Source organism: Mastomys coucha, unplaced genomic scaffold (assembly GCF_008632895.1).
Source record: "Mastomys coucha isolate ucsf_1 unplaced genomic scaffold, UCSF_Mcou_1 pScaffold21, whole genome shotgun sequence".
NCBI classification, from domain to species: Eukaryota; Metazoa; Chordata; class Mammalia; order Rodentia; family Muridae; genus Mastomys; species Mastomys coucha.
In genome coordinates, this window is record NW_022196904.1 from 70,948,619 (window position 1) to 70,973,827 (window position 25,209).

At 47.1% G+C, this 25,209-nt stretch overlaps 2 protein-coding genes and 1 long non-coding RNA gene across 5 annotated transcripts; 1 reads left to right on the forward strand and 2 right to left on the reverse strand.

The window, feature by feature from the left end:
* Window positions 1-1,099: 1,099 nt before the first annotated feature.
* Window positions 1,100-11,840, reverse strand: Wdr73 (WD repeat domain 73). Its single transcript, XM_031387158.1, has 8 exons — window positions 11,742-11,840; window positions 11,200-11,267; window positions 10,901-10,989; window positions 8,680-8,768; window positions 7,712-7,776; window positions 3,480-3,644; window positions 2,869-3,234; window positions 1,100-1,744 (listed from the first exon to the last, which is right to left on the reverse strand). The coding sequence occupies exons 1-8, from the start codon at window positions 11,780-11,782 to the stop codon at window positions 1,509-1,511; spliced, it is 1,119 nt and encodes a 372-aa protein (XP_031243018.1). The 5' UTR covers window positions 11,783-11,840; the 3' UTR covers window positions 1,100-1,508.
* LOC116102476 lies at window positions 11,818-23,494 on the forward strand. 2 transcript variants are annotated; one of them, XR_004123193.1, is made up of 4 exons: window positions 11,818-12,549; window positions 14,987-15,161; window positions 18,102-18,263; window positions 22,267-23,494. It is a non-coding gene; the product is annotated as an uncharacterized LOC116102476 (long non-coding RNA). The 2 variants fall into 2 exon arrangements; XR_004123194.1 differs by having other exon boundaries at window positions 11,818-12,106.
* On the reverse strand, window positions 12,842-16,162 carry Nmb (neuromedin B). Of its 2 annotated transcripts, none has more exons than XM_031387162.1 (3): window positions 15,465-16,162; window positions 14,728-14,900; window positions 12,842-13,113 (listed from the first exon to the last, which is right to left on the reverse strand). In XM_031387162.1, the coding sequence occupies exons 1-3, from the start codon at window positions 15,619-15,621 to the stop codon at window positions 13,048-13,050; spliced, it is 396 nt and encodes a 131-aa protein (XP_031243022.1). In that variant the 5' UTR covers window positions 15,622-16,162; the 3' UTR covers window positions 12,842-13,047. The 2 variants fall into 2 exon arrangements, with proteins under 2 accessions (XP_031243022.1, XP_031243021.1); XM_031387161.1 differs by having other exon boundaries at window positions 12,842-13,118; window positions 15,465-16,122.
* Window positions 23,495-25,209: the final 1,715 nt, after the last annotated feature.

The window sequence follows — 25,209 nt, forward strand, 5'->3', positions numbered from 1 at the left end:
ACTTCAGTTCAATCAGCCTGTGGGTGTGCGCTTACTCGCTCTTCCTGGTCAGGGCCTGCCTGATACACTTCAGCAAAGCACCTTCTACATTCACCAATTTCTAAATTACTCGCGAAGAGAGAAATACTAGAGCTCAGCTAGTGGCTGCTGGTAACCTGGGTCTTAGGGGAAACCCGAGCTCTGCTTTGTAACATTTGCTAGTTCCTGAGAGGTAAATACTCCTACCAAGGCCAATTTCAAGCCATCACCGTGTCACCACTGAGCAGAGTGTGTAGGGGTTCATGGGATGAGCTTCAGGGGGGCTAAGGATGACAAAGAATGCTTCCCAAACTGTGATCCTGTCGTGAAGCTGCAATTCTCACATCTCTCCAGAACCGACCTGCATCAACTTCACTGCCACATAATCAACTAATTCTTTCCCCTGCTGGTCTGAGTGTCTCTGCCAGGATCCTCCTACTCGGGAAGGAGGGAGGAGGGGCGAAGAGCCAGAGCTCTCAGCACCATATCAGAGGGAAGAGAATCTACATCTATGTCTACACCTACTGGGAGTGGCCCCGGGAGGCTGGGATGGAGGCTTGCACATTCAAAGTCAATCTGATTCCTTACACGATGAGTCTGTATCTCAAAAACAGTAAGTAAAATAAAGATGAATACACTTTACTTTAGAACACTGCTAGGCTTTAGGCTTAAGGATTTTTTAAGTGCTGTGGATGGAAGTGTGCACACCTTGCAAATTCATATACTGAAGTCTCAACCCCTAGAGACTAAATTTGGAGCTGGAGTCTAGGAACTAAGGTTAAATAAGGTCATAAGGATGGGACCGTTATCCACCACAGAGGAAGGCAGAGCTTACTCCAGTCAGCATGCACAGAGGTCACGCATGTGTGCATCCTTTAGCCAAGCAGAGAGGCTTGAGAATAAATCCACCTTCTCAGCACTTCTTGATGCCTATACTCATGAGTGTGCACACCCAAGCATGTACACACACACACACACACACACACACACCAGGAAAAACTAAAAGCAGTTGGGACATAACTCAGTACAGTAGTCCCTGGGTTCAATCCCATGAATGAAAACTAAGTAAGTAAACTGCTAATTGCTTCTTCTCAATGTTTATTGGCCCTGAGACATTGATTCCTTCTGTGAAAAAGTTCACACCCACATTCGCACTCCGGCTCTCCTGATTCTCACCATGCTGCTGTGAGGGCAGGAGCACAGCCTACTGCTATACACCTGGAGACGCAGGGCTCCTAGAGACGACGGTCGCTTCCAGCCATGTCATGCCATGCGCCTTCCAACTATTCTTGGTAATTTTTTTGTGATGCTCCCCACAGCACTAGATGGCAGTTACTACACCTTCATTTTACAGGTAAGAGAAAAGGAGAAGGGCAGGCTAACCTGCTTGAAGCCAATGGCTGTGGTAGAGCTGTGGTCACTCAGAGTCCGCATCAGCCTCTCAAGCAGCTCCTCTTTTTAGAGGCCCACGAGGGAAGCCGCTGCTGTCATCAGGAGGCCTGGAGGTCCTCCACCCAGTCCCACACGTGCAGAGAGGCATCACTTGCTGCTGATAACAAAGTTCTAGGTTTGCTAGGGTGCCAGGTGTGGGTGGTGACCAGAGGAGCAGAGTCAACCTCGTTTCCATCCAGGAAGATGTGGCCTTTGTGAGTGAAGACAGGCTCCGCTTGGGTTTTCTTTCCATCCCATGATGTGACATCATAGATTTGTACCGTCCCATCAAAGCCTGGAGAAGAATGTGCAAAGAGAGATGTGACTACAAGACACAGAGGCCACCCACAGAGAAAGCTGCACCCGCACCAGTGTGGGGATGTGTCCACGAGCAGTTGTGGATACTCATCACACATCCACATAGTACGTGACAGTATATACAGACCCGAGGTGGTTGTCTGCATTGTGTTTGTGTGGAAATCAGTGAGGTTAACCTTAGGTACCATTTTCCAGGCACGGTGTACCTTGTCTTTTGTCAGTCTTTTCTGCCCAGAACTCACCAATTTGGCGAGGCTAGCCAGCCATGAGCCCTAGAGATCTGCCTGTCTCTGTCTCCCTGCTGTCTCCCTGGTGCTGGGATTATAAGCACATGCCACCACTGCCAGCTTTTCCCAATACACCCACCCTATATATATATGTAGGTTTCCAAGACAGGATTTCTCTGTAAATGTCCAGCTTTTCTACACAGGTTCTGGGGATCAAACTTAGCCCCTCGCTTGCATGCCAAGCTTCACTGAGCTACACCCTCAACTCTGGCCTGTGACATCTTTGTCCTCATAACAGGATCTCCACAGGAAATGGAGGCAGCAGAAACTTTCAAGTTGCTCAAATTCCCAATCCCTCCACCCCTGCTCCTAGAGGAAGCCTCGTCTCTCTTCAGTGTTGTCCTCTTGTCCATCTTGTCCTGTTGTCCTCCTGTTCTTCTGGCACTATGTTTCTTCTATTCTCTCTGGATCCTGGACCTTTCTCACTGGTTCCTGGTGCCCCCACTGAACACACCCTCGCAAGGAGAACCCCCAGGCTTCAGGAGCCTGTTGTTATGGCTACAGCTAGAACTACAAACAACAAGCAGCTCACTGAGATGCTGTCTGTTACAGCCTCTGGCTGTTCCACACCTACTGTCTACAAGTCTCTCAACACACCTGAACCTCTGTGAGGCTTGTAAGAGCCACTGCCAGTTACTGCAAGTTCAGTGGTCAGGACTGGTGGGGCCTGCCTTGAGGAATCCGAAGACCAGTTAGCATTCTAATAGGCAACCTTAAACTTCTGTAGCCAGGTTAACTATGGGACTACAGGTTCCTTCCCAAGCACCTACCATCTCTGGGAGAGAGCAGTGGAGTAACAGTTTCTCGACAGTACCTGAAATAGCCAAGCAGTTGTCGAGGCCTGGAGCCCAGGTCACCCGCAGCAGCTCTGGGTCAGGGCTGGGTTTGAACACTGGGCACTGGGCTGAGCTCACAGGACGACAGAGATTTCGGGGGTCAAGGAGACAGAGCTGCCCATCTGAGCCAAGGCTGGCAATGCAGGGCCCAGGGCCTTGGCCCTTGTTCCTAACTTCTGCACACCATCTCTCTCCACTAGAGCCAGAGCTGGGACTGACAGTCTCCAATGGTGCCCACTTCTGGCGGGTGTCCACAAGCCCCAGCCGACCTGAGGTGCCACAGAAAGCAAAGGTATCCGTGTCTAGGACCTGAAGGCTGCTCAAGGACTCACTGTCAGTTGTACCTACAAGACAGAGGGCAAAGAAGAAAAAGTGCTGGAGTCAGGTGGGTCTGGCGGCTGACAGGGCTGGAGGGCTGTGCTAGGTCTCCTGTTCACACCCTTCCCTCATCTCGCCAGTCTGCTCTGCTGGAGGCCAGGGTTGGCACTGTATGCTCCAGGCATCCCCAGCATCTGGCACAGAAATCCCAAGTGGTGGCTGAAGGGCAGAGCTGGCTGGAGGAGCCGGCAGGAGCACACTGTGGTAGTACCTGAGCTGTATGTGATCTTCTGGGATTCTACATCCACAGTCCTCAGGCTGCTAAGCCGCGTCCCATGGAGGATTCCAGGTGCCATGGAGCAGAAGACAGACACCCGAGGCCAGAGTCTCTCCTCTTTGTCCTGCACATCAATGGTACTAACAACTTCAATGACATCTGAAGCAGAGGGGAAGAGGTCAAAGTGCAGAATGTGAGAGTGGCTGGTCAGAAACCTGCCCTGACATTTAGAAGGTCAGGGAGAGAGGGAGCTAAGGGCTGGTGAGCCAGTGCTGAGACAAAGGCACTCTGGGTTTGTTCACATATCTGAAACTGCCAGAACCCCTTTCATGTCCTCATTAATTCTCTTAGGAACTGTTTTTGCAAACGGGAGACAATGCGTCATTGCAGCCATCTTGAAACCATGTGGTCCTGACACATCTGATGGAAAGGAAGGAAAGGACATGCTGCTGATGTCAGTCACATCTACAGTGAAATGTGACAAAGCACCAAGTTCATGAACCAATCCTGCTTCTTCCAAAATATACTCTATGACCTCACAGCCTCACGGCCTGCCAGACCTGGCAGCTCCCAGCTGCATGCAGATGTCACAGATGAAAACAGGAAACCAGGAAGGGCTGCCTTTCCAAAAAAAAAAAAAAAAGCAACAAAGATGTATTTTCAACTAGAGTAAAATTTTACCTTAGTTTTCATCTTTAAAGATCATTTACTTTGCTTATTATTATTGTGTGTGTGTACCATAGTGCCTGTGTGAAGGTCAGAGAACAACTTGCAGGAAGTCAGTTTTCCCGCCCACAGTGTGGGTTCTGGGATTGAAGTGACATTGCCAGATGGCCAGGCCTGGCAGCAAATGCCTTTGCCTACTGAGCCATCTTGCTGGACCTTTTCTTTCTTTTTTCTTTTTCTTTTTGAGACAGGGTCATGCTACAGACTGGCCTCAAACTCTTTATCCTCCTGTCTCTGTCCATCTCCTAGTGCTGGAATGAAATGCATTTTAGTTTTTGTTTGGTTCTCATTTCTGGGGTTCACTGTGTGTCTCCAGGTCAGGCTGCTTGGTTAGCTAACTGTAGTCTCTGTGTTCTGTATCATTTTATTTTATTTTATTTTTTAAAAAGATTTTGGAGATAGGTCTCACTATGTAGACCAGGCTGGCCTCAAACTCACATAGGTCCATCTGCCTGTCTCCCGAGTGCTGATTCATTTGACACTCCCCTCGATGTCAGCCGGAACAGTTTGGAACAAGTATTTGCTGCACAAACTACTGAAAAGAGAAATCTTGTTTTTTGCTTTGTATTTTCGTTCTCCAAAACGAGAACTCACGAGTATTTATGAAGCTCTGTGTGCTTTGAGAACAGTGGGTGGATGGTGGGAGAGGCACTAAAAGGCTCAACAGGGGTGGCTGTTCCCTCCAGACAGTGCTGCACCAGGAGCAGGGATGGCTGGGCTCCCATGGCATTTCATCCCCACTTCTCCACACAAGCTGAGAAGCACTTGCAGCAGACACAACAGCTGAGCCTGGGGCTATTAGCTGGTCTCTAGGGAGCACCAAAGGGCTGTTACTTCCCTGACTCCCTACACTGCTCCCAAGCAGCCAGAAGCTCCCAGGACCCGCTGTTCTGAGCTGGGAGAGAGTTTTTCAGCTGCTGGAAGGGAGGAAACCTATTTCAAAGATTTAGCATCATCAGGGCTGGAATTACAGTTCAATGTCAGAGCACTGGCCTGGCTTATCTGAGGTCCTGGATGACCTCTCCATCCAGTACCATATAATTGCACATACATAAAACAAATCCAGCCTCTTTCTCCAGTCTGTACAAAAGTATATCCTTTAGAAAATCCCCACCTAATATAGCAAACCAGCATGTTAAGATGCTCAAAGAGCCAGGAGACTTGGTACACACTTGGGGGATGGAGACCAGCTTGATCTACATGAATGACTTCCAGGACAGCCCCAATTGATTACACAGTGAGACCCTGTCTCAAAATCTAAAACAAAACATAAAAAGCAAGACATCACCACCACACACCAATGAGAAGAAATCCACCAAACTGGGATACATTATCAGCAAATATATCTAATAAAGAATGCGTATCCAGCACATACAAAGAACTTTTCATAACTCAAATAAGTGCATGGCTTCACAACCACATGAAAGATGTCCGGTGGGAAAAGCTACAGTGATAAACAACACCACACCCGTTAGAATGGCCCTAACAAAAAAGCCAGGGTTAGGGACAAGTGCTTGCCCAGCAGGCATGAGGTTTAATCCCTAGGCATTCAGAGACAGTGATATATGTTGGTGAGCACATGGAAAAATGGTAACTTCTACACATCCTTGGGGGACAGAAATGAAACCATTTTGTAAAATTGTCTGTGTGTGCGCGCGCACGCGTGTGCCTCTGCATGAGTTTCTGTGCACAAGTCCACAGAGGTCTGAGGGGTCAGTCCATGAGCTGACGGACAGAGGACTGTGAGCTACCTAACAAGCAAATGTGCTGGGAACCACACCGAGGTCCTCTGCAACATCAGGAAGAGCTCTAAATCACAGAGCCACCTCTCCAGCCTCAACTCCACTACCCTGCCTTTTTTTGTTTTTGTTTTTTGTTTTTTGTTTTTCGTTTTTTTTTTTTTTTTTTTTTTTTTTTTGAGACAGGGTTTCTCTGTATAGCCCTGGCTGTCCTGGAACTCATTCAATAGACTAGCCTGGCCCCAAACTCAGAAATTCACCTGCCTCTTCTTCCCAAGTGCTGGGATTAAAGTCATGTGCCACTACTGCCTGGCTCAGCCTCAATTTTTAATTATTTAGAAACAAAACAAAACCCCATAAATTTATCACATAACTCAGCAATATATGTCCATGCCAAGATTTGTACATTAGGGCTGAAAGAGACAGAAAAAAATGTGCCATACCCATACAAGGGTATAGTGTTAGCAATAGAAGGGAACAAACCACTGATACGTGCCATACCACTGATACGTGCCATACCACAGGCAGTCTTAAAGCATCTGCTAAGGGGCAGAGGCCAGATACGAGAGCATACAAGAGAGGGGCCACTGGAATAGACAAGCCTACGATAGAGGAGATATATTAATAACGGGGGCATGGTGTGGGAGTGAGATTAATAGTAAATGGCCTGACAGATCTTTATGGGAATAATAAAAAATGTTCTAAAATTGATTTACAGTGATGGCTGCAACACTTGACAAATTATCTTTAAAAGTCATTGACCTGTACCAAAATCATTTGGTAGGTAAAGCATGCCCCATTAAAACATCAGCAATAAGCCAGGTGGTAGTGGTAGGGTGGGGTGGGGTTGGGGGAATACCCTTAGTCCCAGCCTTTAATAGGGAGGCAGAGGCAAGCAGATCTCTGAGGCTAGCCTGGTCTAAATGAGCAAGTTCCAGGACACCCAGGGCCACACAGAAAAACCCTGCCTCGAAACATGAAAAAACAGCATCAACAACAAAAATACCCCAGGAGCAACAACAAAAACCAACCACAAGTACAGATTAGCAACACAGGGAACTGAGAACACCCACACAGACAAGTGTTGAGAGAGCACGTGGTCAGGGGTGAGCCTGCACAGCATGCCTGTGCAGCAGTGAAGCCTGGGAGAAGCAACAGCCACTGTGATGGAGGGAAGCTCTGTGGGAGGCAGTGTGCAGCCGGCCACTTCCTGTTGTGAGGTGTCTCTCACTGCAGGAGGGATGGGATGAATGGCTGCATCCGGCTAGAGGGATGTATGCTCTGGTGTCTGTTTGACAAGGTTGCAGTTCCACTGCAAGTCCCCACAAGGGGACTTGGATCAATACTCTGACAAGGGACAGATCAATACTTCCTGCTTCTCTGTGCCCCTTGGGAGGCAGTGTGATCTCTGGGTAAGAAACTGCCACTTGCAACTTGCCTTCCCCAGAACTAGTACACTGAAAAGGGAGGGACCTCCTCCTCCAAAGGCTGAGTGCTCCTGAGTGACTCTAGCTCAGCCCTTCCTCTGCCCATGTCCAGGAGAGAGGTCCTGGCTCTCTAGGTGCTCTACGAGCAGCTGGGGTGGTAAACTCAACTCCTGGAGGAGATTCAAAGAAGCCCTATTAGGCCTGTCTGCTACACTGTGAATACTAACTCATCTTTGTTGCATGTAGTAGACAGAAACTGTACTGTCCGGTCCCCTCAGGAGTGTGTGAGTCACTTTCCTAAAACCTCACCTTCTACCAAGTGAACCTCACTTACCGTTGTCCTCTCTAACTTGCCACACTTGTATGTAACACCCTGGAAGTCCACTGGTTACCAGCAACCTGTTCCAGAGAGACAGAAAATCTTAAGTCCGGACAGGGAAGCTTGCCCTCACCCAGCAGCCTTTCCTCTCCAGCCCACTCAGGAGCCCTGTGACCAGTTGCCCTTATTCAAGAGATGAGCAGGCTCACCCTGCTTTAGGGACACCCTGCTTTCAAAGCCACAGACTAAGCTCAGGCTGCCACGGACATAATGGTCACCTAGAAAGGACCCAAGTAGGAAGCCTGAACACAGAACCCTGATGTCTTAGTCAGGGTTGCTACTCCTGAACAAACATCACAACCAAGAAGCAAATTGGGGAGGAAAGGGTTTATTCAGCTTACTTCTACAAAGGAAGTCAGGACTGGAACTCAAGCAGGTCAGGAAGCAGGAGCTGATGCAGAGGCCATGGAAGGATGTTCCTTACTGGCTTGCCCCTGGCTTGCTCAACCTGCTCTCTTATAGAACCCAAGACTTCCAGCCCAGAGATGGCACCACCCACAAGGGGCCCTACCCCCTTGATCACTAATTGAGAAAATGCCCCACAGCTGGATCTCATGGAGGCACTTCCCTAACTGAAGCTCCCTTCTCTGTGATAACTCCAGCCTGTGTCAAGTTGGCACACAAAACCAGCCAGTACACCTTACTAAAGCCTGAACTTCCATAGGGGTCTGTCAGCTCTTGGACAAGCTTCAGAGTACTTTTCCACTCTTTATTTGGTTCCTGGAGCAACTCCATAGACTTGTAGGTTCTACTAATCAAAATGTCTGCTAATGTAACAATTTCTTCAGATGCTAAATCTGTGTGTGCCACAGCCCCATATATACCCACCTATGTTTGTATACTGAGAAGTGGGCATGCTGATAAAGACAGACTCTGCAGAACATTTCCTGTCACCCCTAAAGAATGGAAAGTCTGGGCCATACCTGGTATTTGGCACATGCTTTAGGTCAAAGACGGATCTGTCTGAAAATCCTCCGTGGCGCACTCTGAAGTCCCTCTCTGGGTATAAGCCCTAAAATCAAAGGGGTGGGGCAATCAGACAACACCAGCTTTCCTTTTCCTTTTTGGCTTACCTAGGCAGGGTCTCTGTGTAGTCCTGGCTGTCCTGGAACTCACTCTGTAGACCATGCTAGCCTCAAAATCAAGACTGCTGGGATTGGGGCTGAAGAGATGGCTCAGCAGTTGAGAGCACTGTCTACTTTTCCAAAGGTCCTGAGTTCAAATCCAAGCAACCACATGGTGGCTCACAACCACCCGTAATGAGATCTGACGCTCTCTTCTAGGGTGTCTGAAGACAGCTACAGTTTATTTATTTATTTATTAATTTATTTATTTTATGTATGAGTACACTGTAGCTGTAGATAGTTGTGAACCTTCATCTGGTTGTTGGGAATTGACTTGTTTTTTTTAGGACCTCTGCTCACTTTTATCAACCTTACTCTCTCCAGTAGACACCACTCGCTCAGGCCCAAAGATTTATTTATTATTATATGTAAGTACACTGTAGTTGTCTTCAGACACACCAGAAAAGGGCATCAGATCTTGTTACAGGTGGTTGTGAGCAACCATGTGGTTGCTGGGATTTGAACTCACAACCTTCAGAAGAGCAGTTGGTGCTCTTACCTGCTGAGCCATCCCACCAGCCCTGCAGTGTACTTACATATAGTAAATAAATAAATCTTAAAAAAAAAAAAAGAGTTCTGGGATTAAAGGTGTGCACCACCACGCCCTGCTCAGCACCTGCTTTCCGGATGAGCTCAAGAGAAGGCATCAAAGACAAAACCATCACATAACAAGTGTTCACTCTATTAAGCACATGTTTTCTTTCTCTCTTCCTCTCTTTCTTTCGTCTTCCTTTTTTCTTGTTTGTTTGTGTGTGTGTGTGTGTGTGTGTGCTTGTTTGTTTTGTTTTTTGATACAGGGTTTCTCTGCATAGCCCTGGCTGTCCTGGAACTCACTCTGTAGACCAGGCTGTCCTCAAACTCAGAAATCCATCTGCCTCTGCCTCCCAAGTGCTTGGATTAAAGGTGTGCGCCACCACCGCCCGGCCTTTCTTTTTTTTTTGAGACAAGTCCTCACTGTCTAACCCTGGCTGGCTAGTAGCAGCCACTAGCTACACTTACATAGCTACCACTCACACATTCTCTCCCCTGCTTCAAAGACTATCCTCTCTTTGCATCAATTAAATGTGCTCCCTAAGGCTCTGTCCTTGCCACCTCTGTTCCTACACCTTCATCCCAGGTGACCTTACTCATCCACATGGCTTCCACCAACCCCTTCACTCTGATGGCTCCCTAATCTATTCTCTGTGTGGTGATTGAGATGCTCTGTGAGTATCATGTATACCACGGGCAACTTCTCAAGGCTCTATATCTATTTTTTTTTAATTTATTTTATGTATATGGATGCTTTGCCTGCATGCATGGCTATATACCATGTGCACAGTTGGTGCCCATGAAGGCCAGAAGAGGATATGCTGGACGCCCTGGACAGAAGTTATAGAAAGTTATGAACTGCAATAGCTGCAATGTGGGTGCGAGGAATCAAATGCAGATCCTCTGGAAGCGCAGCCAGTGCTCTGAGCCCCCGAACCGTCTCTCCAGCCCTCTGCGTCTATCTCTGATAAAGTAAGACTGCCCTTTGCCTGTAGCAGCTCTCTTGTGACCTCCTGACTGTCCTCAGCATTCATCCTCATGCACAGGGGCCTCTTTCTAGACTTTGGGTTTGTCTTTCTTTTTTGAGACAAAAAACTTGTGTAACCTTGGATGTCCTGGAACTCACTCTGTAGACCAGGCTGGCCTCAAACTCACAGAGATTCACTTGCCTCTGCCTCCCAAGTGCTGGGATTAAAGGTTTGCACCACCACTGCCCAGCTGTCTTTCTTTTTTGAGACAGGGTTTCTCTGTGTAACCTTGGATGTCCTGGAACTCACTCTGTACATCAGGCTGGCCTCAAACTCACAGAGATTCGCCTGCCTCTGTCTCCCAAGTGCTGGTATTAAAGGCGTGCACCACCGCTTGGCTCCTTCTGCAGACTTTAAGGGCCGATCCAGGTACTTGTCAGGCATAGTACCTTGTGGATGTAACAGGCACTTCAGATACATAATATACTGACACATATAATCAGCTTCTCTATTTAAGTTACCTGGTTTTCCTTTACAGAGAGTCTGAGAGGTAGTATCAAATGAAGGATTTCATTTCTCTTCAAACTTTCATAACCAGCAACAAAGACTCCTGAAACAGTAACAATGACAAAGTGTTAGAAATAGTGTGGGTCATGGATGGATTTATAAATTCCTCCAAAGGATAAATACCATCCCCATACCCTGAGCAGCCTTGTTTCAGGGGATGGAAGTTGAATGAGTCTCTCTAAAGGCTCAAACTTTAAAACTCAACCCGAGAGGCAGAAACTCATCTCTTTTAGAGACAGGTAAGGTATATTACCTTTTTCACCAATCCACTCAAGGACTCGAGTGGCTCCTGAGAGGTCAAACGCATGGAAGTCATGGTACCTGCAGGATAGGGATACAATATCATGCAGTGCACATCTAACCAAGATCTGTGAGATCACTGAAGGGGTGGTGGAACCAGGCTCTGGAGTTAGGTAGACATGGGGCTGAATCTTTTTTTCTGCATTTTACTCCCTGGTGAATAGGACCAGGCTGGCCATTAGGAATAGAGCCTTGGTTCCTCACCTGTAGAACTCCCACAAAGTTGATTTCCCCAAGTTGACATGAACAATCAGTAGGAGAAATCTGTGTTCAAGTTAACCTAGAGGCCGGCATTAGGTAACCGGCCATGTGTGCTATATCAGTCATCACAAGCGCGTATCTGGTCACATTATGTTTACAAAGTACCGAGAGTCCCAGTGCTAGAGGCCGGGGACCAGGACCTCCGTCCGTCCATGCCTGGGCACTGCCCCCGAACCCACAACGGCCCCGCGCCCTCTCCCATTGCCCATCAGACCCGCCCAAGGCCCAATTTACAAGCGCAAAGACTCCACGAGCCAGTCCTCTGCGAGCTCCATAGCAACTGTGGCTTCCGTCCGTCACTCCACTTCCGCCAGCCCGACTTCCTGCGCAGGCGCGCCTTCTCGTGAGGAGAGGGCGTGGTCTTCCGCTAGCTGGGGCGTTAGCGCTCAGCGCGGCGCGGAGTCCTGTTGCTGTTTCTTCGGTTCCGTGTGCCCAGTCTGGGTGAAAGCAACGCAACAAACCAGATTCATCGATGTCAGCTACAAGCAGGATCGGAGACATCAAATATACCCCGTGTATATTTAGGATCAAGTATGTGCAGCCAAAGGGCTGTCAGTGTCCCAAAGTCAGGTACAATACAGACTTAATTGGAACTTCAGGTGAAGAGTTAATTTAAATGTTTGCGTGAATATGTCTGTGCAGGATACTTTAGGATTTTTTTTTTTTTTTAATGAAAGGAATTTTGTTGGGCTGGGGATGTAGCTCAGCTGCTAGAGTGCTTGCCTAGCATGCTCGGAGTTAACTTTCCAGTACCACGTTAAAAAAAACAACAAAATAAAACAAAACACCCAACGTGGTGGCGCACGACTGTGATTCCAGGGCACCAGGAATAGAGGCAGGATCAGAAATTTTAGGTCATCATCTGCTGCATAAGGAGTTCGAGGCCAGTCTGTGTTACAAAAGACACTATCAATAAAGTATCTGACATTCCAATTTAATTTTTATTCGATAACTTTGGCAACATGTATGGAGGACCCTACATCCAGAGAATAAGAACACAGCAGGGCTGGATTCCAGCGTGGTTCTCTCCTGTATGCACCAGGTACTGCACTAAAGTTTGCCATGGGGATCAAAGATGGGGTGAGTGTAGCGTGGTGTAGGTAGCCCCCATTGCAGGGGAAGAAACGTTAGGTAGCAGAACTCATGGTTGGCAATGGGTCTGTGCAGCCAACACAGTACGTGATTGCTGAAAGATGGCAATCACTCATTGGCTGTCTGGTGCCATGGTGAGGGGTGATGGGGCTTTTCCAAGACCACCCCATCTCTCTGAACATGCCACCCTTCACAGCCCTTCCCTCTTTCCTCAGATGTGGGTGGAAGGAGAGGCCCAGACATTCTGTGTAAAGAGCAGTATTTTTATTCACAACTTTACCAGGCAAGCAAGAAATACAGCAGGAAAGACTTGGTGTCTACATCGTCAACATTCCTGGTGACCCAACCAGAAATCACAGTAACAGAGTAACACATTTGAGCTTAGGATTTACATCCAGACAGGCCACGGCTAGGGTTCCATTCATCAGCTTCCCTGGATGGACACATTCTAAGCCCAGCGTCCTGTTTGTTCCATTATTGGCTTCACTTCTGCAGTAGTGGCTCCAGCAGCTTCCTGTACTGAAGGCAAAAAAGGGAAGACTTGACCCTGGAGTCCACAAGCCAGGGATATGCTGAGTGTACACAGGAGGGCAGTGGCAGGCTCCCAGCTGAGCCAACCTTTTCTCCCTCCCTGAAAGACCTGAGGAGTCAGGGGGATTGCTTTTCCCAGAATATAGCCCCAACTTCACAGGGTAGTCATGACAACTAAAGGACACCAACGAAATCAAGCATTAGACAAATGTCAGTGACATGCCCTACCCCCCCAAGCTCTGCTCCAGACTCCACTCTGACTCCCTCTGCCACTGGCCACAGCAGTATTGCTTCCCCTGAGATTCTCTGGTTGGTCTTGGTATTTCAGGCCTTCAAAATAATGTCCCTAGAGGTCTCTCTCTCTCTCTCTCTCTCTCTCTCTCTCTCTCTCTCTCTCTCTCTCTCTCTCTGGACTCTGCTAGCCTAAGCGTCTCACTTTTGCATCAGAGATTAGATTCCAGAGACGTTTGCTGTGACTGGAGGTAGACCTGCTTCTAAGGAATGTATCTTCTTTGAGCATGTGCACACTGTGCTAAGCACAGTAGGGATGGGAAGGGCGTCATCGGCAAAGTCCTGCCAAAGGCTTGCAGACATGTGGTAGGAGCTCCGGCTTCCCAAGAGCTTTCTGTGTGCCCAGCATTGGACTGCATGTGACACAAATGATCTCATTTACTGGGAGGTGGGCCTGTTGTTTCTATTTGATGAAGAACACATTTCTAAAGTCACCTAGCTACTTAGCTAGGTGTGGCCCCAGCATGCATTGTACCCTTCACACTGCCTTCTGCACACAGCAACAAGTACCAGAACAGTGGTGGGGACAATAGCAGGAGCCAAGATGTAGGAGCTGCCACCCAACCCAGCAGAACCCAAGGCCTTGAGCACCACAGGTCAATGCTTTACAACCAGCAGTGATTCAAACCCACTTCTACCTGGGAGACATCAACGCTCATGTCTGAAGGCTTTTGGTTTTTGTTTTCCCCAAACTCGTGATCTCAAACCATCCTCCTGCCTCAACCTCTGAGGTATCTGGGTCTGCAGGCGAGTGCATTGTTCTTGGTCTGCAGGGGATTTTGGTTATTACAACTTGGCAAGGAGGGAATGTGCTATTGGCTTCTGGTGAGTAGAGACCAGGGGTGTGCTAAGCATCCCAAATGAACAGGACAGCCCTGCAGAGCTGTCACTGTCAGGAGCACTGGCATCGGGAGATGGATGGGAGGTTGAAAGGCAGGCTGGTTCTGAGTTGTCACCACTGGTAACTTCCCTTCCACCTCTAGGCCTTGGGGATCACAGCTTGGGACACAAGCACAGAGTGGTATGGCAAAGGTGGGCTTGGCTAATACACTGGATGACGGCTGGGGTGGACAAGGTGTGTGGCCTGGAGAACACTCTATTTGAGGGCTAGAATACTCCTAGTCTGTGACTTCAGACTGGGGATGGGCTGCGTCATTTTCCAGTCTTTGGGATATTTCCCCCTTTGAGCCCTAGGACCCTGGCTTTCTGGAATCAATTTGCATTACCACCTGGCTAGGCAGTCCTACCCTGAACCCATGCTGGGTGGTAATCCCTCTGTGCTGGTACTGGGGAAGAAGAGACTTACCTGGAGTGGGGGAGCTGGGCCACTGAGGTTCATGCCTAGAGCTTTCTTTAGCAGGAGGATCCTGAGTAGATCATGACTCAGCTGTAGTCTCTGGTCCCCCTGGGTGTTAGGGGGTGCTGTCCCCACCAGTGACGGGCTCAGGGGTTCCAGACTCTTTTTGCCCATGAAGTGACCTAAAAAAGGAGGTGCCAAGGTACATGGAAGCTAGGGATGAGGACCCTGTTACCATAAGCAAGTTCTGGTCTATTCTACCTTTCAGCTCTCACAGAGGGAAGGCAACAAACATTCTCCTCAGCAAGAAGCCACAGATCTCTGGGTGGAGGCAAAGCTGACATCCTCAGCTTTTCCTGACCCACTGGAGGACCAGGGAGATTACCTGCCAGGGAAGGCAGTGAAGAAGGTGCCGCTAGATGGATGTGCAGAGAAGACAGGAGGTGAGAAGACCTGGCAATCTGCCTAAGGGAAGGGGGCCCGACTGGCCACCAGATCTAAGATGCTGGCCCAGCTCTGTCTTAAACTTGCTGAGTGGGTTCTCTTAGCCAAGTCTGTGAGTGCTAGGGTCTCAAGATTCCCATCTGTTAAACTTGATGAGCCCCCGGGGTCTGCAGGAGTTCCGCTACAAAGAGCCTCCAGAGGGTTGAAAAGGAAACGGAGGACTAAGGAGAATAAGGCACGCTTGTGTGTGTGTGTGTGTGTGTGTGTGTGTGTTTTGGGGGGGGGGTGTCCCTAACACTTACCGGTCGCCCAGAGGTTGCCCCGAGGGTGCACTCGAATCTTGCTTGCTCGGCTCCGGGGCTCCGGGAGATCCCAGTTGAAGGGGGCGACGCCGGAAGCGATCAATGCGAAGAGTAGGAGACCACGGAGGAGCCAAGAGCTCCCTGCCTGCCGGGTCATGGCTGTGCCAAACAGGCTCGTCTCTGGCACTCTCAGGATACAAGTTCCTGAAACCCGCCTTCCAGCCTTTTAAACTAGTCTGGAGCGGAGCCTGCCTGAGAAGCCCAGCTCGCTCCACCCCCGAGCCCCGCCCCACAGGCCCCGCCCACACAGCCTCGCGTCTCGGAGGTTTCTAGCAGAAACCCACCACAGTCGCGTGCAACCTGGCTTGTGGCATCTTTTCCAGCAAAGGTGGTTCCTAAGGCCACCAACCCAGCTTTCTGCCATCATGTTGTTACTTCAGCCCTCAAAGCTTCTCCTTAAAGCTAGAATAGAACAAGAAGCCCTGCTCTTGGCAGCATGTGTGTTTGGCATCATCCCGCAGAGGAACTCCAAGGAAAGAATCCTGTCACCTCCTGTCTCAAACTATCTGAGCCTTGCTTGCATTACTTTGCTCTCACAAATGACATACACTAGGTAACCTGGGAAAGTTCTGTGCCCAGAATGGAGACAGAATGATGGGGAAGGGATCGAAGAGCTGTCTCCTAGTTGTGTCACCCTTTAAAGGGCCTGGCTTATCATACTGTAGGTCAGATCAGTGGAAAGACTGCTGGGCCAGATGACTTCTCTACTGTAAAATGGAAATAACCATACTGCCTATACCTTCAATAGTTTTACATTTTTTAGTACAACTATTTGTGGTTTCTTTCTTTTTGAGGAATGGTATCTGTGTAGCCCTGGCTGTCCTGGAACTCACTATGTGGACCAGGCTGACCTGGAATTCAGAGATGCCTGCCTCTGCCTCCTGAGTGCTTGATTGAAGAGATTGAAGGTGTGCACCACTGCCTAGCAGTACAACTACTTGCCGAGGAGCAGAACTCTGTCTTCCAGAGCTGTCCTTACTTGTCTTAGAAAATATCTTTAGTCATTAGTGGCATCCCTGAATGATCAGGGATCAGATATGTGCTCTGACCCAGCATTGTGAGAGGGACAGGAGAGGACGACAGCTTCCTGCTCCCAAGAGTTCACTTTACTCACTGGAAGTTAGGTCAAGGAGTGACTGATGGAATAGGGTATTAAGTCTTGGACCTTTTACTGCAACATATGAGGCTCCTAGCATAATCTTTTTATTTTGTTTGAGACATGAGCTATGTAGCTCTTCTGTCCTGGAACTTGCTACACTGACCAGATTGAGTTGAATTTACAGCTATCCTCCTGTCTCAGGTTCCAAAGTACCGGATTACAGGTTTGCTGTCCTTACTGCTATACCATCTCAGAAGGGGATCTTTGCATTCTGTGGATGTCAGAGGTTAGCACATTAGGCATTTTCCTCAATTGTACTCGGGGTGTGTGTGTGTGTGTGTGTGCCCACACTTGGAGGCCAGAGGACAACTTTCACGGATCAGTTCTTACCTTCTGCTTTGTTTGAGGGAGGGGTGTCCTTGTTTCTGCAGTCTATCGTGTAGTCCAGTTTAGCAGGCCCACAGATTCTGGGTTATTCTCATCCATCTCTCCCATCTCACCACAGGGACACTGATTGCATGTATGTGTCAGTACATACAGTTTTCCATGTGGGTTCTAAGAATCTGAATTTAGCTCAGCCTTGTTGCAGCAAGTGCTTCTATCCACTGGGTCATCTCCCCAGCCCATACCTTATTTTTTGAGGCAGGGTCTCTTGCTGAAACTGGAGCTTACTGATTCAAGACTGGCTGGCCAGCAAGCCTAGGGATCCTCCTGTCCCCAGCACTGGGACTTTAGGTGCTTGCCCACATCCCTGGCCTTTTCTTTGGTGCTGGTAGTCTGAACTCAGGTTCTCACACTTGCCTGGCAAGCACTTTACTAAGCTGAGCCATCATCCCCAGGCTCAGGGAAGGAAGCTTTCTGAGGCTGTGTTGCTGAGGTTCTGGAGTGTGGCACACAGGACAGTGACAGAGCATTTCTGGCCCTGGCTTTTCCCTTCAGTCTCCTTGCTTCTCACCCCCACCCTGACATTCACACCTCCCTGCTTTCTTGTCACAGCTTAGCCATGGTGTTCAGATATAGCTCTTATCACCTTCCCATAATAATCATCCCCTGTGCGGCTGCCTCCCGATTGTTTGCATCCATCACATGCCCAGGCTATCAGGTTGGTCCATGGATGTAAAAACCAAGGGAAATAGTATTTAGTGAGTGCTGACTTCCTTAAATGCTTGAAGGAACTCACTTAATAAGCTTTTCTCTTATGTTATTGGCAAAGATCACCTCGGAGACTGCGTTACTTGCCCAGACATTTCGCTGGAATCAGACTTCAAGTCTGCCATGACACCTTTGGGGCACTGCCTCACGCACCCGAAGCTGTGAGAACAGACACAGCTCTCCCTATCACACACGCGCCCGGTTTCCCCCGCCTGTACTGTCTCAGCACCAGGGTGAGTTTTGAGTTCTCTGGAGGCAGAACTAGTGACACTGCCTCTCCAGGCTCACTGCTCTCCTGCATGTGACACTGAGTTCTGTTTTCACAGGCTCGCTGATCTGAACAAAGACGAGCTCCATCTGACACACACAGAAAGCCAGGAAGCCACTACTCAGTGAAGAGAGTGAGAGCTCAGGATGCTGGAAAGCCCTGCAAAGTGAGCAGGCCAGGCAGTGGCCCTAACTGTGCATGTCACGTTTGTGCATTTAAGGTACAGCTACACACTAAAGTTGTATTTTCAACCCCAAAGAGGGTTTCTAAAAATGGTTTTTGGATTTTAGAGACTTACAGTCACTGTGGAGCCTAAGGCTGGCCTTGAACTCAAAATCTTGCTTCAACCTCTCCAGTGCTGGGGTATGTGCCACATTACTGAGTGAGTGTCCAAAGAGGTTTAAATACTTGGGAATCTGATACAGAATCCCATGATTTCGAAGAGATTTGATAATCTGAGCACACCTGAGGAAGAGAGGGCTTTGCAAACCTAGGTTTTCTGCAGTAGCCCATTCACCTTCCAAAGATAGGACAGGGCAAGGCACTGTGCAGCAACCTGCACTGGGAAAGAGCAGAGGTTAATTCTGAGGCTTGCTAATAGGAAACAATAGCTCTTGCCTTTGCAGCCATCGTTAGAGCAGCCGCCCAGAATAAAGCTCAATTCCTCTGTGAGTTCTGACTGAAGCAATTACGTGGCAATTCAGTGCACCCGCTCTGAACATGATGTCTTCCCCTTTCCAAAGGCTGAAACACAAGTATAGTGCCCATTTGATAGGATGATGACGTTCGTGTTGTCCGAGGACACCACAAAGGTCAGCAGATTAGCAAGGTGGTCCAGGTGTACAGAAAGCAATGTGTCATCTACACTGAGAAGGCATGGCTTGGAAAGGCTAATGGCATAACTGTCCACGTGGCATCCACCCCAGCATGGTGGGGATCACCAGGCTAAAGTGACAAAGACAGAAAGAAAATCCTAGAAGGAAAAGCCCAGTTTTGCCCAATAAGAAAGAAGGGCAAATACAAGGATGCTTAAGAAGATGCAGGGGAAGAAGCATATCATGCACAACTTTCATTAAAGCCTGCTTATGTGGAAAAAACAGGAAAGAATAAAAGTTTGTTATAAACTGTACTTTTAGTAGAGCAGATGGTGGGATCCCAAGAAGAGCAAAGCCTGGTGAAGTCTGAAGCCCATCACCAGGAAACATCCACTTATTAGTAGTGAGACCAGTGTATCTACACAACAGCATGGTCCCGCCCAGAGCATGCCTGTGACACCTTAGTTCCTAAATCAAAATGCCAGTACACCTACATCATATCTTTCCTCCTTCTTCTTCTTCTTCTTCTTCTTCTTCTTCTTCTTCTTCTTCTTCTTCTTCTTCTTCTTCTTCTTCTTCTTCTTCTTCTTCTCCTCCTCCTCCTCCTCCTCCTCCTCCTCTTTCTTCTCCTCCTTCTCTTTCTTCTTTTTAAGAGATCTGCTTGCTTCTGCTTCCTACATGCTGGTGAAATTAAGGGCGTGGGCCCCCAGTTGGTATTACCTCAATTCCTGACCAGTTCTGAGAAAGAATTCTGTAGCACTCTGGTTTTGGCTTGAATAAATTGGCAGGCTGAGAGCTTTGATCAAAGCTTGATGTCATCTAATTTATTTACTTGCCTAACATTAAGTTCTGAATATAAATTTGTCTAACTAGACTCCTTGACTTAAAACTGGAACCAGGCTTACCAATCCAAATAGATGGGGCAATTAAAGCCATGGTTGCAGTAAAGTGACTGAAAGTGGGTAGAGGCATACTGGGAATGCCGAAGATTGGCATTTGTAAGTCACAGTGAAGAGTTTGATTTAACTGTATATGAGAAAAGGGCGTTGTTTTATTATACAAGCTTCAGAAAAACTGGGGTAACAAGGCAAAATGTTCTTGACTGATCAGAGTAAGAAACTGGGGCAGGAGTGTCAGGATAATGAAGATATCAGATTTCTATTTCCTAAAGACGCCCCCATGGATTTATGAGTTTATAGATCGCCATAAGGAAAGCTCAAATATCTGACAGATGTGGCTTTTTGGTTTGTTTGTGTTTTGAGACTGGGTTTCATGTAGCTTGAATTCACTTTTTGTACCTAAGGCTGGGTCTTAAGTTCCTGATGTGCCTGCCTCCACTTTGCCCTGTGTCAGGATTCCAGTCATGGGCTGCCATACCCACTCAGGAGGTGACTTTTTGTAGATGTTGCCAAACTAACGACACTGAGAAACTTCTGGGAAACAGCCTCAGCAAAGTTACCAGGCTAATATAACACCACAGGGTGGCTCTGCCCTTGGAAAGTATTATAAACTTTCTATTATTATTATTATTATTGTTGTTGTTGTTGTTGTTGTTGTTGTTGTTATTAGGGTTGTTCTGTGTATCTCTGGCTGTCCTGGAACTCAGAGATGCCTTTGCCTTCCGAGTGTTGGGATTAAAGGCATGTACCACCACCACCCAACTTTCTTTCTTTTTTTTTTTTATATTTTATTTATTATATGTAAGTACACTGTAGCTATCTTCAGACACCCCAGAAGAGGGCATCAGATCTCATTAGCGATGGTTGTGAGCCACCATGTGGTTGCTGGGATTTGAACTCAGGACCTTTAGAAGAGCAGTCAGTGCTCTTAACCACTGAGCCATCACTCCAGCCCCCCCAACTTTCTTTTTATTACATTTTATGCCCATTCTATAAAGCACAGATATAGCGGTTTACTTCTTTGTACTAGACAATAACTAGGAAACCAAGAGTCAAAAGATACAGATTTCTTCCAGCAGACAACAGAATCTTTTACTATCTTAGGTTTTATATAAGGCAACTGATTTCAGATCTGGTTTTATCCATTTCCACTCCATTAATGATTTCAACTCTAATTTTTCAGTTAAAATTTTATATTTTATCATATAATACTAGCTTTATCTGTACAGAATAAGACAAATATTTAAATAAATTTAAAAATAAATAAAATACTGTAGCAGGCACTAGGGGATACCCAAAGATGAATCCAAAAGCAGACCTGTCCCAATGCCTGAAGGAATCAACCCTCAGTCTAGTGGGGAGAGGGACAGAGAAAGCCAGCTGCTCTGAGGCAATGTTAGAGAGAACAGAAGAAAGCCCTGGGCAGTGAAGCAGGAAGCATCACCCGAATTCATCAAGAATAAGCAGGACTCCATTGGAAGCTCCCCAGAATCGTTCTGTGATCACACTAGGCTCCTATGTGGGAAAGACATGTCTCACCCACCAAGGCAGAGTTCTGTAAAGGATACCTAAGACTGCTCCCGACCTGTGTAGCTGGGTCTAGCTGGAAATCTGACACAGCAGATGTTCAATAAGCATCTGCTGAATGAATGAGAAAATTCCTAGCTGTACCCCAGGCAGTGACCAGCATAAGCAGAGGTGGCATGGCTACAGGGTAAAACCCATGTGGAGCACGATGGGGTCTGAGGAGAGCTGAGACAGGAAGAGTCCTGAGTGAGGCTAACACTGAGTCTTGGAAGGAATGGCTTCACAATCCGTGGTAAGCCTTGATTGTTTTAGTCTCAATAACATTCCTCCATTAAACAGCGTTTTCTGTATCCAGACATACTTTACAACAATACCACAGGCCCTGGTATTGTTCAGTTCCAGCATCAGAGAACAGTGATGAAGGTACCCACAGGCAGAAAACAGCTTGCACCGCCTTCCTGGCTCAAAGAGCACCCTAAGGAAGGGCAAGTCCATAGAGCCAGCTACAATTAGATCATCCCTTGAAGCTCAACAGTGTGAGAACACTGCCATAAGGAGAGCGACAGCAGACAATGGAATAGAGTCTCCCCCATGTGATGAGTGGCTAGTTGAATGTGATAATCACTAAAGCACTACACTAGAGAGCCTCTGCAAGTCCCCAGAAAAATACACAAGCAATCAAGAAAGCTGAGGCTCCCAAAACCTATGGCTCCCTAGGCAAAGTGACAAATGTCAACAGTCCAACCGATAAAGAACACAGGAAGAGTCTGCAGGCATACAGAAACAAGAAAGCAGAATTAGCATTAAAGGGTACTCGTGCTGCTTAGATGGAACCAGGGTGAGAGGAAGTCTTCAGATTCAAATTTGGCAAGGCCAAGAGAGAATGTACTTACTAAATAACAGGAAAGAACAAATCACTTTAATGATTCATACGCTCTGCTCACAACAACACTAATCTAAGATACTATGCCTCTGCTTCTAGTGCACGACTATACCCAGCATTTAATAGATGCTGCTTCACGCTGTTGGAGAAAAAGAGGACAGTGTCTATAAAACGACTCTCCTGCAGCAGGGGAGCTTACAACTTGCCGGGAATCTTGAGGCCATACCCCAAATCCAAAATACTGTAAAGCTGTCAAGGATCAGCAGCAGCGGGACAATTATGTCTAAAGATGATGAGCCTCAGACAAGCACAGAGGAGAGAAAGAGGCAATACAGCGAGGACATCACGTATGATGGCATGGAGATGCGCAATCACTACTAGCTGCATCCAAAGCCTGAACTGAGCTGCCGTGCACGGCAGAGGTAGAATGAAAACAAACCGTCTGCTTCGGTCACAGTATACTTCTGAAATAAGAGGTACAGTGCCCACAGATGGGCTCATGGGGGTGGGGGAATGTGACAGGGTAGAGAGGAATAAGCAAGGGGTAAGTGAGGGGTACTCAAGCAATAGGAAGCAGTAATTGCTAATGAAAATGGATGGCAAAGGGAGACACGGGCTTAGCAGTGAAATACACAGAAAAATAATACACCTAGCACCTTCCTGAACATGTGAGAATTGGCTGAGAAGCTTGATGGATGCCCTAGGAGCTTGAGCTTAAAAATGGGAAGGTCTAGTTAGAGGTGTGGGACCGGAACTGAGGAAATGATACAAGGATCATTAGTTGGAGCTAGAGAGTCAAGAGATCATCCTAGTATCAAATTCCAATTTAAAGTTTTATTAGTTCTTACCCTGTTTCTAATTCCTTCTAGTGGCTGAGTCCTCCACACCTCCACCAATCTTGCCAAATCCCAAAGAACTGGGATTGTTAGTTATGTTTCTCTGGCATTTCTTGTATTTTCTTTGTATTTTAGTTTTGGTGAGTTGGGTCTCAACATGATGTCCAAGTAGTCTCAACCCCATGAACTCAAATAGTCCTCCTGCCTCAGCCTCCTGTGTGGTTTGAACTATAAGTGTATACTGATGTGCCTGGCTTATTTCTTATGTTTTTGGTTTTTTTAAGATTTATTTTAAATTGTGTATGTGGACATGAGCGTAGGGGTCCAAAGAGACCAGAAAGTATGGGATCCTCTGGAGTTGGAGTTATGGGCAGTTGTGAGCTGCCATGTGGTGCTAAAAACCTAGGTCTTCTGCAACAGCAGTAAGTACCCCAATGAGGATTCTGTCTCCAACCATCCCCACTTCAAGAATCATTTAAATTTCTTACGTTTTCAAAAAGCTCAAAATGTTTAATTTTTTTAGTTTTAAAGATTTATTATTCTTGAAAGATATATTTTTATTTACGTATGTGTGTGTGTGTGCGTGTGTGTGTGTGAGTGTGTGTGTGTGTGTGTGCATGCACTGGTGAAGGCCAGAAGGCAGAACTGGATCCCTTGGAACTGGAGCCCCATGTAGCTGTGAGCTGCCTTGTGTATGTGCTGGAAACTGAATTCAAGTTCTCTAAAGGTGCAGTGTGTGCTGGTAACCAATAACTACCTCTCCAGCCTTTATTTTTTTTATGGGAGTGTTTTGCCTGAATATATGGATGAATACCATATGCCATCAGTGCCCATGGAGGTCAGAAGAGGGCATCAGATTCCTCATGGAACTGGAAATACAGGTGGTTGTGAACAGCCGTGAGGATGCTGAGAAGAGACACAGGTCTGACAGAATGAATCCTTTGTAAGAACAGCCAGTACTCTTAGTACTGAGTCAAGGTCTCTCTAGCTCCCCAAATCTTAGTGTTGTCTTATGTTTTAGCTTTCAAAAATATAAAACTTTGGAACATAACTCTCCCCAAAGTAATCTCTTTACTTTTGGCTAATAGAATGATTCAAGTGTTTTAAGTGCTCTGGCTACTTTTTAAGAAAAATGTAGCCTTTGGAATAGGAGCTTCTAGCAAAGGAAGAAAAAAGGGCTAGGGCAGTGATCAGAAAGAGTACGAACTCTATCTCTCACGGGTGACTATCGAGGAAGAAATAAGAGTAATAATAGTCTGCCATGCCACGGAAGAGGCAGTTTGAGCACCCTTGGATCAAGGGAAGTAAGTTTAACAGGTTGAGAAAGCCATCTGTTAAGAGCTAGTGTCAGTAGTAAGCACCATATGCAAACTTTGAAGGCTAAGGTCTAGTTAATGGGTCTCAGATAGCAGTATTCTATATAGGGAAGGCTTTGGAAGTTTGTCTATTCCATTCCATTAACAATATAGCACAGGCTGTCACCTCAGCTGAATAAACAGAAGCTGACCACATGCTTGCTTTGAGATTTCACATTAAACAAGAAAGGCAGAATTAGAAGTATTTTGTGTTACTGCATATTGGTTTACCCTACGTTTTGATTTCAAATGAAAAGAAAACACAATTGGGCTTTTAGTCACTACTTAAGCTGTCTCCTTAAGCCTGCATTAGAGAAAATGCAAAGCCAGCCACTTAAACGAAAGGGTGTAGGCAAATGAGAATTAAAGAGAGTAGGGTGCTGGTTTCTGCAAGTACAGCTGCCTCATCCAAATGCTAACACAGAGCGTGGAGTAGCTGAGCGCGTCTCTAGAAGACAAAGGGTTAGATGTCTTTACAGCCAGGTGAGAGTTTTCTGGACCTCTCCGGCACACCATCTGGGATTATACATATCTGAGTCACCCCTAGTGAAGAACTGATTGTGACTAAGAGATTTCCTATGAACGTCAATGGCTACTTTAGCTTCACAGAAGCAAAAACAATAAAACCATGTTAATATTTGGTCAACTATCACAGCTGAAGGACTGTTCATACTAAAGCCTTTAGCCCAGGCTGGTCTTGAACTCAGAACGTAGTTGAGGATGGCCTAGGATGCTTGATCCTCAGCTTCTGATGCTGAGATATTGTAGAAGCTGGGGTAACAGGCAAGTGTTGCCACGCCCAGCCACATCAAAGCCTTTATAAACCCATAATGGGTACTAATAAGCAGCCA